This window comes from Phalacrocorax carbo, chromosome 12 (genome assembly GCF_963921805.1).
Source record: "Phalacrocorax carbo chromosome 12, bPhaCar2.1, whole genome shotgun sequence".
Lineage (NCBI taxonomy): Eukaryota > Metazoa > Chordata > Aves > Suliformes > Phalacrocoracidae > Phalacrocorax > Phalacrocorax carbo.
The window spans coordinates 18,284,820-18,299,904 of record NC_087524.1 but is presented as its reverse complement, the minus strand read 5'-3'; the positions used below and the strand labels follow the sequence as shown (position 1 = coordinate 18,299,904).

The window sequence follows — 15,085 nt, the reverse complement described above, 5'->3', positions numbered from 1 at the left end:
TCAATTCCACAAGCAAAAAGAAAATCCTATGTGTTTTTACAGACAATACACAATGTATACTGGAAACAGGATCTAAACTACTTGTTTATTATACACACACATCTGTTAATCAACTAAAACCAGAAAGACTGCTAGAAACAATATAAATAGTAATTGTTTCAGAGGTTTATGTATTTTACTAGAGGAAAAAGGATTCTTGCAGGTCTACATCCAGGAAATTTGGAAAGAATACTTTTTCCTTAACAGATGTTGGCATCTTATGTATTTTGACCAGAGCAGGCGGAAGGGACAAGAAATGACATTCATCTATTATGTCAAATACTTCAAAGGCTGTCCCATGTATTTTCCAAAATAGATTGAAAAATCAGTCTTATCATTTAATATTGAAGTTATTGTAGGGAAAGACCATGATACTTCCTAAAGTTGCAGTTAGGCCTAAGTATATTTATAATCCAAAAAGGAGCTATTCGTTGTTTTTATATCCTTACTTAGCACACTAGTCTTAGCGTTTACATTACTATCCTCAATCAGCTAGTAGCCTAGGAATACAAGTTAAAGAACCGAGCATCACAAACCATGGTTAACTTTTTTAGTAACTGTTTCTGATGAAACTGTCTTCCTGACTTTATTCCTTTACATAGAGCATTGTTTTCCACATACTTTTTTCCATTACAATTTTTACTTTCAAAATGGCCCCTTGTGTCAGAGTATCATTCTTCCCACTACAGGCATCCCTGGAGACCATAAGGATGGTACTGCACCTGCTCACTGATCCTTTCCCCAGCTAAAGTGCCCTTCATTATTCCATATGCCTTATGAACTTGTACATCACCAAGAGGAGCCTAATGCTACCCACAGTCAGAAAAACAGACAAATAATTGGTTTATACTCCATTCATATTTCAAAGGTAAGAAGTAGGTTAGGTTTACTATAGACTGGTAACACTGAAATTAAATAAATTTAAGTTTTACTTTATCAGAATTATTTTGATCCCAGCCCACACCAGTTTCATAATCTTTATATTAGGATAATAACATGTGGTTAATGGTGGACTTAAAAATGTGATCTCTTTGAACAGCTGAACTGATTTTCACAGACACAAAGAGAGCACTTTTGTCAGCAACAAAGGGCCCAGTAAAGTTCTGTACACATGGTAAACTCATTCTGTATGAAGAGTTTCATTGCTTCAGGGATTAAGAATGGTCTCCACACAGTGGCTTTATGAAAGCTCCATAGTTCTTCAAAACTAAAGCAGCAGTTGAAGAAAGCCAAGAAGCTTCAGCTTGCCCTTTGCAAGGCAGCCCTTCATTTGTGCATGAACTATAACATTAAAAAAAGAGATAAGAAAGCCTAAACTAAAAGCTTTAAGAGGTGTTCACTGAAAATATCAGTCTTAAAACTTCCGATGACCTGCAATTTAGGGCATTTCACATTTTTGCCTGGTTATATCACAGGAGAAAGTGAAAAAAAGAACTGCTTCTTATCACTCACTGAGAACAAATGTTTGACATCTCTTATTTCTAGAAGTTATTTCTTTTTTCTCCTCAGTAAGAGCTTCTGAATGCTTCAGTCACAAGTCATTTATTGAACTAAATATCATGTAATTATTTTTTCATTGGTTCCTTTGAACAGTAGCCTTCTACTGCATTTTAACTGTGGTCTTCCTGGCAGAATGGCACACACATATTCTTCTGGCAGACAGCTGTCAGCTGACCTACATCCTGCGCTTTCACTGCCTCTGTACCAAACCCTATGAAATTATCTGTTCTCCCCTATACCACAAAACACATTGATGCATGTACATTGTAGAAGTAGCTTTTATATAAGGGATGCTCTCCATCATGATGGATACAAGCTTTTTGCATTCACACACCATTCATGCTGTATTGAAACATGAAGCATCATTAAAAATTGCTTTTCAATGATCAATTCAGTTGAAGTAAAGTAACATAAACTGCTAACTGACCCAGGCAATGTAAGGAAAATTACATACTTCCACATAGTGTTAAAGGTGAATGAAACACCTGCAATAACAGAGCTAGTATGAGATTTGGCTCACCTGGTTTTATTGTATAGCACTACTTAGTGCCTGTGAGAACCTGCAATGCATGTTCAAGACACTTAATAGAAAACAAATATAACACATCACGATTCAAACCAAATAACTGATTTACTGTGGTATCAAATTCAGGTTCCTATCTTATCCCCAATTCTCCTGTCAGCAATTCACTGATGTTCGAGTTGTTTTTAATGTTCTACTACTAGATGCAATTGGTAATGTTTTAAACAGAAATATGAATTACATTTTTTACTTTAAAATATTGCACATATTAGCAAAGAAGAGAGACTGATTTACAGTGATCTCACTTATAGTTTGTCCCCTGCCCCCAGCTTCCAAGTCCACAAATTAATGTTAAACCCCATTTTTCTTAAGTAAATTTGTTAAAGTCTGAAAAAGCTTAAATTGAGAGAAGCCACATAACAACTGCCAAGAATATCTCACCTGTGGGTTATCCATATACCACACCAGACTGTCTTCTCGTGTGTCCAGAATGAAGTACCGCCGCAGAAATTTCCCACTATTCTCATTTTCTTCAATATCCAAGAAACCACAAATGCGATTCTGACGATCCACATAAGGCATTTCTGACCCTGAACATCACACTGCAGAACAAAAAGCATAGAAGTTAAGCAAAGCTTCTTGTTACTAATTTTAACACTGTTCTGTGCCCACCCATGAAATTGAGCAGTTTCAACTAGTAGCTTAAAGAATTTTCTACAGAAGAGTAAGTGAAGCACAGCTGTTTCCCCCCACTACCACCACAGAATTTTTAGACAGGTCTTTCCTGCTACTTTGAAGCCTATACTTTGGATATCTTATTCCCTAAGTGCAAATATACAAGTGGTAAACAGTAAGTGAGCATCAAGACTAGCTTTTACAAGACCACTAAAGCATAACGATGCTCCTTCACAACTAGGTTTACACTGCGTTCTTGGACATTGCCTTTCATGGTCAAAAGATCTTTCTCAGCAGCTCTACTATCCAGTGTGATATTTCCTATTTTGCCTAAGCAAATTCAACAAAAAAGGCTTTTAGAAACACTGTTCATATTTTTCTTTTCTCCTACAAAAAAGAACTTCATGTCTAAGAACAGACACCTTTTCATCCTTATACATTAAATAGTCAAAATGAAGTGGTACATGCAGCAGAGATGCAAACACACCACCTAGTCCAAACCTGAAATCCTCAATATCCACATGATACTCAGTTTGAGGGTGGTAGGTTTTTTTATTTTGGGTTGTTGGGGGTAGGGGGTTGCCTTTTTTTGTCTTCCTTTAAAACAATAAATAAATAAAAATCTGTACTGCTGACCACCCATTACTGCCTTACTGCAGGCTACTGCATAATTTTTTTTTCTTCCTTTTATTCTACAGGACAGTCATTTTACTTTAAGAGCAAGTCTTACAGAGACCAAAGATAAATTTGCATATTTATCTAAAAATGGCAATAAACCAACATTTAAATATGACAAAAATCAGGTCGATGCCAATCTTTCCCAGAGTAGTAAACAAACAATTCCATCTTCTTTACATTTTGTTACAAAACTCAGAAATAGTACATATCCAAAAATGTTAGTTAATGAGACACAGAAGGTTTAAGCACACCACAGTTTTCATAACATCTTTCACACAGCATTCACTGTGTACTATGGAAGTTTCTTTTTAATATTTCTTGAAATTGTTTTCTTTTACTATTTCCTTGATTAAAGTTATTTGATTTAAATATAGTTATATACACACACAGTGAGGCAGACACCTGATAACTATCTGTAGCTTGCTATTGGTACACCACAGTAAAACATGATATACTGTTAAACACATTTTAGTGTGTTTTGGGGAATCATATACAGACAAGCATATGCATTTTTGGGGATCAGATACACAAACATGTAGATACATGCTTGTACTTACAGTTGTCCTTTTATATGACAAATTAGAATATTAGTCAAATTTTGCTTCAATCATTTTGAGAAACAGTTTTTTAAAAATCTATTGCTTTGATACCATACTAGAAGAATTTCCAGTGAACATTTAAAAATCATTTAATTCAATCTGTAAAATAACTAACCTTATTATTCCCAACACCAAACTAATCCTCTGGTGCAAACTCAAGTTTGATACCTTAAGTTTGGCACCAGGGACCAGGTCTAACAGTCTCAATTCAGCAGTATTTGCAAAAAGTTGAAGAGATGACTGCAATACCATACTGATGATGGACTATTAAAAACATTAGGGGTTTGGGTTTTTTTAATATCAGCTATTAAATCTAAAGTTAAATGAATTTTTGTATATAGCAAAGTCACATTTCTGTTTGAGACGCAAGACATTTTCTATATAGCCTCAAAGACATTACATGTCTATAAGCCTTCCATTAAGCATTTGACTGATTGGTTTCTCTTCCCACCTCCAAAAGGTAAGAGTCTCCATGTTTAATGTATGCAATGATGGTTTAAATCTTCTAAGGTATAGGTTTGTTCTTCAATAAAGTAACAAAATTTACTAAAGTAATCTGCATTTTATTGGTAGGTTCCTCAGTTTAAATATCACAGATCTAAGACAAGTTCTGTAACTGAGTTAAAGTTACAAATAACAGCAAAAACAAACACTTGAGCACTCTTAAGACATATCACAGTCATAACAAATATCCATTGGTAATTCACATGCTGGCCCTTGGGATCACTTTACACTGAAGTAACATCTCACTATAACACATCTGTAGCTAGGGGCAAGCTTAAGGGTAGCCATACTCTAAATTATACTTCTAAGCAGGCAGAACTTGGCATCACACATTGTATTCATTTAAATGAATTGAAAAATTTGTCTTTTACGAATATTGTCCTCAATTGTGCCAGGTGGTCCCTCAACAAAATACACAGCACTTCTAGGACACAAACAATTTCAGCTTAATATCAAGAGTTTATGAAGCCCAGAAAAAACCTGTGCCTAAAAAAAGCAAATATTGGTGGCTGGTTTCCTGTCTGGGCAGGCTTAAGCTGTGTTCTCTGCAGATGTGAAGAAAATGAAACAAGGAAAACTTGTTTTTGAAACAAGATACAAATTGATCAAGAATCCTTGAATAAAGCCAACCAAACGTAAAAGCATTTATCTTTCAAAAAACTTGTACAAAAAGTGAAAGGAAGATACTCATAATGCTCTAAGCATAAAATTAGCTTAAGTTGAACAACTCCAATACTGTAGTGATTGGGTTTTTTCCAGGGCAAAAGACAAAATTGAGAAGATTTCTCTTATCTGTCAATAAACCAATTTTCAGACACCCCCCAAATTAATGCAGATTTTCCATTTCAAAGTACTACTAGCTAATTTCTAGCCTACAAAACAATACTATTTGCAGTTTCTTTGTCCTCTGATGACAACACTGGATAAACTATCATTAATTTAAAAACTTAACCTGTATAATTGCTGTTTTCTTCAGGTTGGTTTAAAATTCCTTGCAGGATTACTTACATCTACCAGACCGATGCTCTTAAAGAACAAGAGATTAAAAGAACCCTCTAACTTTATTATAGAATTGAAATCAAATATTAAATCATGTAACTGGTTTCCAGTTTTAAAAGTCTGCTTCCATCATACACCTTGGCAAGATTCCACTGTAAATTAATACCAATTCTATTCAGCATTCATTAACGAACCACAATTTGTAGCGCACATTAAAAAAATCAATTTGTGCCTTTCTTCCAGTTACTAAAGCAACTGAACACACATGACAAAACCACCACTACGACACCCTTCCTGGTAACTCCAGACTGACTGAAAAAGCAACAGACTTACCACATTACTTCTAAAGATTCATAAAAGGAATTGTACAACTCCAACATTTACTCATCGAGGTAGGAAATCTGGCTGGAAGACCACCAGCCTAACTATTCACCAGAACTTCAACTTGAAAGCGTTCAGAAATCAGATCCTGTCTTACACAGATACGATTTTTCATGAAATTATTATTTCAGCCAATTATACAACAAAAATCTCCAATTCTGTATACACTTTACAGCTCTTGTTACACGCACACTTTATTTTCTGCAGCACAGAACAGTGTAATAAATTTTCCCACTTTTAGAATCAAATATTATAAAAAGATTATGAGTTCTTAGAGAAAAAAGCTGAAATCAAACCTATAACAGATTACATACAACATTTTATTTTGCCTTCCCTCCCTGGAGTGGAGGGGCAGGGGAGGGAGATGACATGGGTCAATGACATAGTGCTACTACAGAAAAAATATCCCTGTGGCCCATTCCCTCTTGGTTCTCACCATAATCCACCATAAGCTAAAATATTTTTGAAAACCCTTTTTGTGGTGTATATGGACCCTCATGTGCAAGAATCCAGAACACTCCCAGCTTCTTAAAGGGTTGTGTTGTAATCCAAAGAAGAGGTCTCACTTATTTTTGAAGTCTTACATCCTTATTTCCAGTGCCGGTGTACTAAATTAAGTAGGCACGTACCTCATCAGCCCAGCTTCTCTCAGATTTCCCCTCTCGCCACTCTTTTCCTCTCAGGTATACCATACACCATCATTCCTCAACATTTATGTCACAAACTGAAGGCTGCCTGGCCTCCTGGGCACTGCTATAAATAAAAATCACAGATCACCTTCTCCCAGTCCGTAACTGTAAATGCATGACTGCACAACTAGAACCTGCAGAGGCACACAAGCATCTCATTTTCACCATTTATAACAGACTGCTTAAACTCTTCTACATTAATTTCTATTTTTAGTTTCACACCAGCACCCGCTCTTAAGCTCACCTCCTTTACAGTTTGGTTGCAGCCTCCATATCTTCAAGTACAAATTCTAAGCAAAACTGTTGAAGTGGCATGCCAGGTAACATTTCTGTGGCCCAATCTCTCCTTTGACAGCTCATGCTTGATTTCCACAAGCAGGCATAAACCACAGACCGCTGGCTTATTGAGAAAGTGGAACTTTGTATGAATAAATGACCATGCAATACGCTTCACACTATCCACATGAAAGCTTGATTAAGAAATGCAGCAAGATGAACACTACTCCTTAATACCTTTTAGCTTTATTTTACAGGTGTTTTCCCCAAGCTTTGTGTATAATTTTATTATTTTTATTTCTTTAGAGTAACACTTCTACTTCCTGCTCTATTAGCGTATGGACGTTTGGAACTTTGGATTTAACTTACCACATGAGATGACTTTGGGGTTCTTTTTCTGTTAGCTAAAAATATACATTACTACTTATTCATCTCTATGAAATGAAGAGCAACATTCATAAAACTACACTTGATAAATATAAAGTGATGCCATGAGTCATACCTATCCCTCCTCCCCACCCCCCTTTTTAAGCTCTACTATTTAAACTAGCTCCATCACCACAAAGGGAAGGTAAGCAGTATCCCCAGCAATCTCCAGTCTTTCCTGCAGTTCCAGGGACAGCTTAATTACTGAGTGCTCATCTTTTGCCTAGGCAATTACTATCAGCTTCCTGCTGTAAATCAGCTATTCTCCAATTGGTCATTTCTTTTACTGGCCATTTACTCCATTTACTGACTCCCAAGGGTAAGGGATGAGTTCAGCCTGTCCTGCTTATACCCTGAAGAACAGAGCAATGAAAGCTTTCCTTCTTGCGTACATCCAGGACAATGAAGGGGGGTGGGGGGAGAAACCCAACCCTGAGACAATCAGCTCAGAACTGCCTCTGAAAACAAGTCACATAAATCTTCCAGAACAGTTGATCAAATTTCTTTATTTTCAACCCCTTGAAAACCTTCCAGTAGAGGTGGAACACCATATAGATAATTTAAACCAAGAGATGGTGTCTCTGCTCATCTTTCACAAACCCCTTAAGGCCACAATTTCCTAAGTACCCAAAACATGACTGAAAAACACTAATCCATGAGCTGGAGACATGACTTGGGTACAATTCTGACACCAACAGAAGATAATTTAGGATTGACTGTTTTAAAATGACATGCTGAGCTTTTCTATTACCCAAAGACCCTACACTGATTTGTTTTTGTTCTGGAAGGCACAGCAGACACAGTACATTTCTGTTAAACAGAGAAGGCATGACTTTGATTTCCTAGAAGCATGAAACTATTAGCAACATTTTAGCAACATCTACAAATGAGAATTGAAGTCTCCAGGATATTCTTACCCCTGAATTTAGACTCCTCTAAAGTGGTCAAGAAGGAATAAAGCAGCTATGAAAGGTCAGTATACACCTGGAAGAGAATTCCTCCGCATATGAAGTTAATCTTCAAAATTAAAAAAAAACAAACACAAAAAACAGTAGCATTGACCTCTCCTATCCCTGATCAAACTATGAGGCATATCAAACAATATACCCATCCCTCAGCATCTAATCCAACTTCTAACCAGGACACAATACAGAAGAATCATTTGCACTGATGAATCATCTAACAAAACCAGCAGTCTTATCTTGCACTAAAGTCTTACTCAGTCATCACTGTCTTCAAAATGCATCTGATCTGCTGTTTTCCAGGAAGACTTGTTATATCAAGGTGAGCCAATTATTCCCTTCTTTTCCCCTGTACCTCAGCAAGTCCAAACTACTCTATGATTTTAAGTCAAATGACTATAATTTTATTCCATACTACCTACTACTAAAAAGCTAAAGCACTAATCCTGGGTGCTTTCAACATCCACGTATAACCAATGTTTATTAAAATACACATTTTACAACAGAAATGCATCAAAGCATAGAGTTTGATAAACCTCCTTTTAGTATAGATGGAGGCCAGTAAAACATGCAACACCCCAAGACCCCTGGTATAATAATATGCTGGCTCAAACCAAAGTGAGAAACTGAGATGAAGTTAACCACAAAAGATGCATGCCATTAATTAAACAGAGCTCTGCCTCCCTCCCTACTACATTGGCAGTTAAGGTCTGTCACAGCCAGTTCGGTCTGCCCCCCAACTCAAGGCATACCGCTCACCAGAAAGCTGCGATCATTCACCATGCACATCAACCCATGCACAAGCTCCTCACCTTCAGGCTAAACTACAGCAACATTACTTTTGTCTAGGTAAAATTTCACTATGTTTTAGGGGAAGACTGGAGTTCTAAGGAAAATGTTCTGAAGTTACCTGAACCCATCATCCGCTGGCCTATTTCCAATACTGATCTACAAGCTCCACAATGGAACATACTGGTACTTCCTCAAAAACTTTCACAGGTATTTTTGCAGGTGATGTTTCATGCTCCCAATTTAAGCCCTTTCCTCTATTTTAATAGAGGTACTTGCAATAGCAGCCCAAGGCTTTGGGATATGACGAAATGAGGAAGTGCACTGCACAGGATGCAAAATTCCTCTGTCACTGATCTCTGAAGACAACCAAAACAAAAATCACTATTAGGGGTTTTCGCCTAGCTAAAATAAGTATTTAATTGTCCCTCTAAACACACTGAGCTAACACAAAGAAACATCCTGTGCAATGAGGCCATTATAAAAAACTCTTGAAATTTATCTATTAATAACTTATAATTGATGAGTAGCCTAGAAAGCAATAAAGTGAAATAACAAAGTTAAAGACAGTGAAAGAATATGTTCAACAACGCAAAGTTTTTACAACAGTCAGAAGCGCAGTTTTCACCACTCCCTATTAAGTCTAGGTAATACATATTTACTCAAAATGAGGTATAACCAGAGAGACAAGTACAGCAGAGGAAAACAAAATATAGGTACACTAATTCACTTTGACTTCTCATACAATCTCAAAACACTTTTTTAAAAGCTTATTAAATTCAGTTACAGGCTAGTTACAATGCTTAATAATGGAGGTCCAGAGCTGATCATTATTTTCAATTATTTTTAATGTTATTTAAAATTTTGAAAAGGCCCATAGTAAGTGCTGTATGTAAAACTGCAAATATGACAAATGAGGTCCTTGATCTTGAAAATGCTTCCATGCATTAATCTGTAGAAATTGTTCCATTCATGACAACTAAGCCAAATTAAAAATTAAGCAGGGAATAAGTACATTACTTATTATTACTAGTTACTCATTAGTAAAAAAAGCTGTTTAATTTCAATCACTAGTAACTGTTTCATCTAAGCCAGCTACTCTGAGAATTTAAGATTCCACACACTGCCAACTATTTCAAATTCAACCCAAACTTGCCTTCAAATATGATAGGGCAAAAGACTCAAAAGCATCCCAATGACTTTGAAGCACTAAGACTATCTGTATCAAATGACAAATCCTGATGAAGGTTATTTGACCTGAGGAAGTTCAGTATGAAACTGTGAGGCTGGTAAACAAAAAAAGCCATTTTTGAATGAGCATTGCTATTTTCACTCCAAGTACTGCATACAAACTCACCATCACAAACCTACACCTTCTTCCTGTGAAGTAGGCAAAAAAAAAAAATCAAACAGCCAGCTGGGTAGGAAATTAAGTTGAAAATATCTTCTTCAGCTTTCACAGAGTACTCTTACAGTGTTAAAGAAATGGCAGCATGTACATAAGAACATGTTATTTCTTTTTGAAGTAGTACTTTCACAATTTATCTGCCATAGTAGCACCAAAATGTTGTGCTGAAAACATTGTGTAGAAGCCAAACAGAGGGAAACTTAGAAGCGTTGCAGACGTAAAAGATTACCTTTTACATACAGACCCAAGGGCAAGTTGGAAATTTAAATGCAAGAACATCACATTCAGACTAGTTCCATTAAACTGCGCCTTTAAGACACCCTAAAGCCAGCTCTGAATAGCTGAATACCTGCAAGCTGTGATTTCACATTACATATGTCTACTAGTAGCACAGCATATTACAGGTCACTGGAACGCAAGTTTAAGACAGTTAACAATTTTGCCCACAATGAGCTTAGGACAAAGCAAGCATTCTTTTAATGGCCGTAACCAACTGTGGAGTCTAACAAGGACTGTAAATAACTGATTTTTCAGTTCATTTTAAGTATCCGATAATGAAAAGAAAACTATTGGATGACTATTTGGTTTGACCTTTTTAAAAAAATGTACAAAGATTTAATGAAATCAAAGCACAAGCAAGTCGCTGATTATCAAATTTGATTTTACAGAAGTAATTTAACAAATTCAACACAGAATTAAAAAATGCAACTTTCATCTGTGTTAATGCACTGGGAAGGAAAAAATGTTGCCATTAAGATTTCACCTCACTGTTATTTTAATTCTGTGGGACTTCACAGCACAGACCACGTTCAGTTCATTGCACAAGCCACTACGCGGGCCAAAATTCCTGCTGCTGTGAGGACTAGATGTTTCCTCCAGAACTAGCTTACTTCTCAATCATGTTAGCACTACACAAGGATTCACAGCAATTAGGACTAATCTCAGAGCTCTTCAGTAAGTGTAAGTTTAGTTAAAGTTCTTCAGGAAGAATAAGGCTTTGTCTGTCTCATGTAAGTGAACCAATAGTCATTTACAGAACGATTGCCAGCTCCTGTTTACCAAGGTGGGAGAAGAAACTTAAGCTCCCTTAATTATTTAAAGTAAAGCTTAATTAATTAAGCTTAAGGTTTTCAGGTCATTAACCCCACCCCACCCCCGCTTTTTTTCTACTCCTTAATTTAAGAAAATGAAATCCCACACTGGTATATTTAATAAAAGTCTCACCTGACAGAGACAGAAACCCCAGAAAATAAAAGCTTAGCTTATCTGCAATGACAGCGTGCACTTCACTTGAGCACACACTTCACACAATTCATTTCCAAGGAGGAAGCCTGCTGGAAGCAAACGATGAGCCCAAGGAATTGTCCTCACATCAGATAAAGCTCATGTCTGGTTCCTGGCCTTCTTCCTCACCTTTCTTATTTGTGCAATGACACAAATACCAGTTTACTGCACAGCTGTTGTTCTGCACAAACACTGGTCTTTCTCAAAGCGTAAATTACAATGCATACAGCAAATAACAATGCTCCACCTACAGAGTAATCCCAATACCACCAGGAAGTCGTCAGGCTCCTGGCACTTCGCAGGATCGCTGTCTGACCTACACACAGCGAGACGGAAATTTTCCAGAAGAATTGCAAGTCCTGTGTATGTACAACAACATGCCTGGAAATCCTAAACTTATCATGAGTATGCAACAGGCTGATTTTCAACATACTGTACTGCAGCCTTCCCCCAAGAAGGGAACAAACAGACCTCCCAAAGAAATCCTGGTTCTCCACCCAAAAATCAGTGCACCAGCACAAATTGGGAAGAGAGTATAAATAAATTACAGCACCCTCAGTGACCTTGATTTAAGGGGAAAAAAGTTCATGAGAATAAAAATATAACCAAAGCCCTGAGTAAGCAGAGACGCTTTTGAAGCGACATCCTTTAAGCACTGCCACCTAACTATGCAGCACTACTGCACATACAGGCACTCAGTCTGCCAGCCAGAAATAACTCGCCAGATTAATTGCTAGTACAGCCTAAATTTCCATTTGTTGTTATAAACCTCCCTACAGAGTTAACCAATATACTTAAAAACATCTTTTGAAGTGCATTTTTAAGAGGACTGCCTATTCTTACAACAAACCCAACATGTAACTGTTTTAGCGCTTAACAGAAGAACATTTAATTAAGCCACCAGTCTGAGCAAGTTCAAACATACTTTCTTGGACATGGGATGTAAGTGTGGTGGGTACTAAAGCACTCATGGAGAACATATGAATCAAAATAATTACATATTAAACTACTGAATTTATCACCTGTCAGTATAGAGAGGCTGTTCCTGGGAGTGTTGACTCTTAACAATGAGAACACATTTGCAAAGCTTGATAATTGCTGTCTAGTCTATATTGTCAGTTTATAGCAGTGACAATACCACCTTACATTTCCCACCAGAAGGATTTTAAATCCAAAATACTTTTAGCTCTATGAAGTTAAAGACACTGCTGTTTAGAGGTGGCTGCAAATTCTTTTCCCCATGAGGGGAGTGGGGAGGCAAGAAGCTGATCTTTCCTCATCCTCTTTCTCATGAAGAGACAATAAATCAGACTGAACTTCAGAGATTCTGCCTACCATGCCAGCAGAATAAATGAACAAAATTGATAGCTAAAACATTCGGATATAATGATTACCTAGAATTAAAAGCTTTTTCCCAGTAAGAGAACAGTTGATAAAGGAACAGAGACAGCTTTGTTATTGTTCCTTCCATGGCAGAATCATAACAGAAAAATTTTGCCTGGTTCATTCAACTTTAAGCATTGTTTTTATACTTTTTTAAATAAACAAAACAGTGCAGTGCTACTTAAAGCTTTAAGGACTTGCTTTCTCTCTTTTTAACTGATTCAAGAAGTTTCCAGTCAAAACCTTCCCCTTCCCCTGCCAATTTTTCTCATTTTACTCCTTCTGCCTGGAGCTTACCCCTAGCTTTAAACTTGGGCGGTCTCTTAGAACTCTCCCTCCTAGCATTAGGGAGCTATGTGCCCCATGTTACTACTGCACCTGAACACATCAAAATGTGACTAACATACCCTTGTAACACTTAAGCAATGCTGAGAGCTGCTACTGCTCTGCAGTTTCAGTATGAGAATGGGGGGACAGAAAAGCAGCTTGTCCCAGGCCACACAGGAAGCTTTCTGGCAACACAGTGAGCTGAACCTGTTTCCCAAGTGCCAGAGCAGGAACCTCGCCATTGAACCACCTTTCTTCTACATAAAATACCTTAAACTATTCAGATTTTCAAGGCAAAGGCATATGTTCAAACCTGAAAACTGTTTAAACTGTTGAATGCCACAAATGTCTACCAGACCTGCAACTCCCTATTCATGCAGATAACATCTGTTAAAAGTAAGTGGCTCATAGTTCTGCACCAGAAAGCTTAATAAGTTCCTTCTCCAAGATTAAAGAAACACCTACACATTCTAGATGCTTCTGCAAGTCCCTGGAGGGAGAAAATGCTGCTTAGTGCTGAGACAATGAACCAAGCTTCCTTCCTCAACAGTAACAAAACCCTGCTACTTTACCTAGCACCAACAGGAAAGTGTTATTTATAAAATTGAGCTATATACAAACATGTATCTAAATGTTTCTCAAAGTTAGCCTACAGCATGTATCAAGATGACCTTACACTTACAGATTTTCAAAGTCCTAATTTCAGAGATCAGTGTACGAGCAGAAAAAGTTTTGAAGCAGCTCAGCCATATCTCCCATTCCATTTCAGTCATTCTGTGCATTGAAGTAGAACTTCAAAACCTGAACTTGACCCATTCTTGTCACACTGACCTCTTCTGCAGCTAATTTTTTTAAAGCAGCTACATCATTTCTGTATGTGAGATAAATATCAAAATCCTATTGAGCTTATGTTTCTTATATAACTTTATAAAGCATTGAGAGCAATGCTGCTAGCCACATCTTGTTGCATTAGGCTCAAAACCAAAAGAATACACATACTGACTGTTCTATTTCTTGTACCATTTGTTTCCTACTGACATCTACAGCACTCACTCCATTTCGTAAGTGTTTTTACGCTAAAGCCAGCTACCTAAATTCCCATATTTTGGCAGTTACTATCCTGTATTTTCATGCAATTATACAACTAAGAATATTTCTATTGTTCATAATTATCAAGGAAAAAACCTTTTGCAGGAAAGATACATGCTCTTGTATCACAAGCTATTGTTTAGACAAATACTGACATATAGCTGGACACAAAGAAAGTGCACACCACAGCACGCAAGGAAACTTCGCTTATAACATGCACTCACTTCCCAATGCTGCTGGTTTTGCTGCATTTTAAAGGAAATATATTTTCTACAATAGCTGTCAGCTTAAATAGCCAGGAACATTTATTACTGAAGACATTGATGGAATTCTAAATCTACTAAAATAGATTAAGGAATTTTGCAGGCCTGGCAGCTTGGGCTATGTCCAACACTGCACTGGAGACTCTATTACAAGTAGAGATCTGTTCACATTTCTGTAATGTCCACAAGTTCTTTCTAATCTGTTACAGTCAATAAAAACTGACTTTTGCACTTCCTCTCTTCTACACTAAGACTTTGACATACAGTCAGCCCTTCTCATTCCTGCTGATA

The 15,085-nt window shown here is 37.0% G+C and overlaps 1 protein-coding gene across 7 annotated transcripts in view; it reads right to left on the bottom strand.

The window, feature by feature from the left end:
- The window catches only part of PLEKHA1 (pleckstrin homology domain containing A1), a 37,673-nt gene that overhangs the window by 20,864 nt on the left and 1,724 nt on the right, over nucleotides 1-15,085 (bottom strand). For all 7 annotated transcript variants that reach the window (XM_064464333.1, XM_064464327.1, XM_064464330.1 and 4 more), the window contains one exon: nucleotides 2,504-2,664. In XM_064464333.1, coding sequence (XP_064320403.1) covers nucleotides 2,504-2,664 — 161 coding nt within the window. The remainder of the gene's footprint in view (nucleotides 1-2,503; nucleotides 2,665-15,085) is intronic.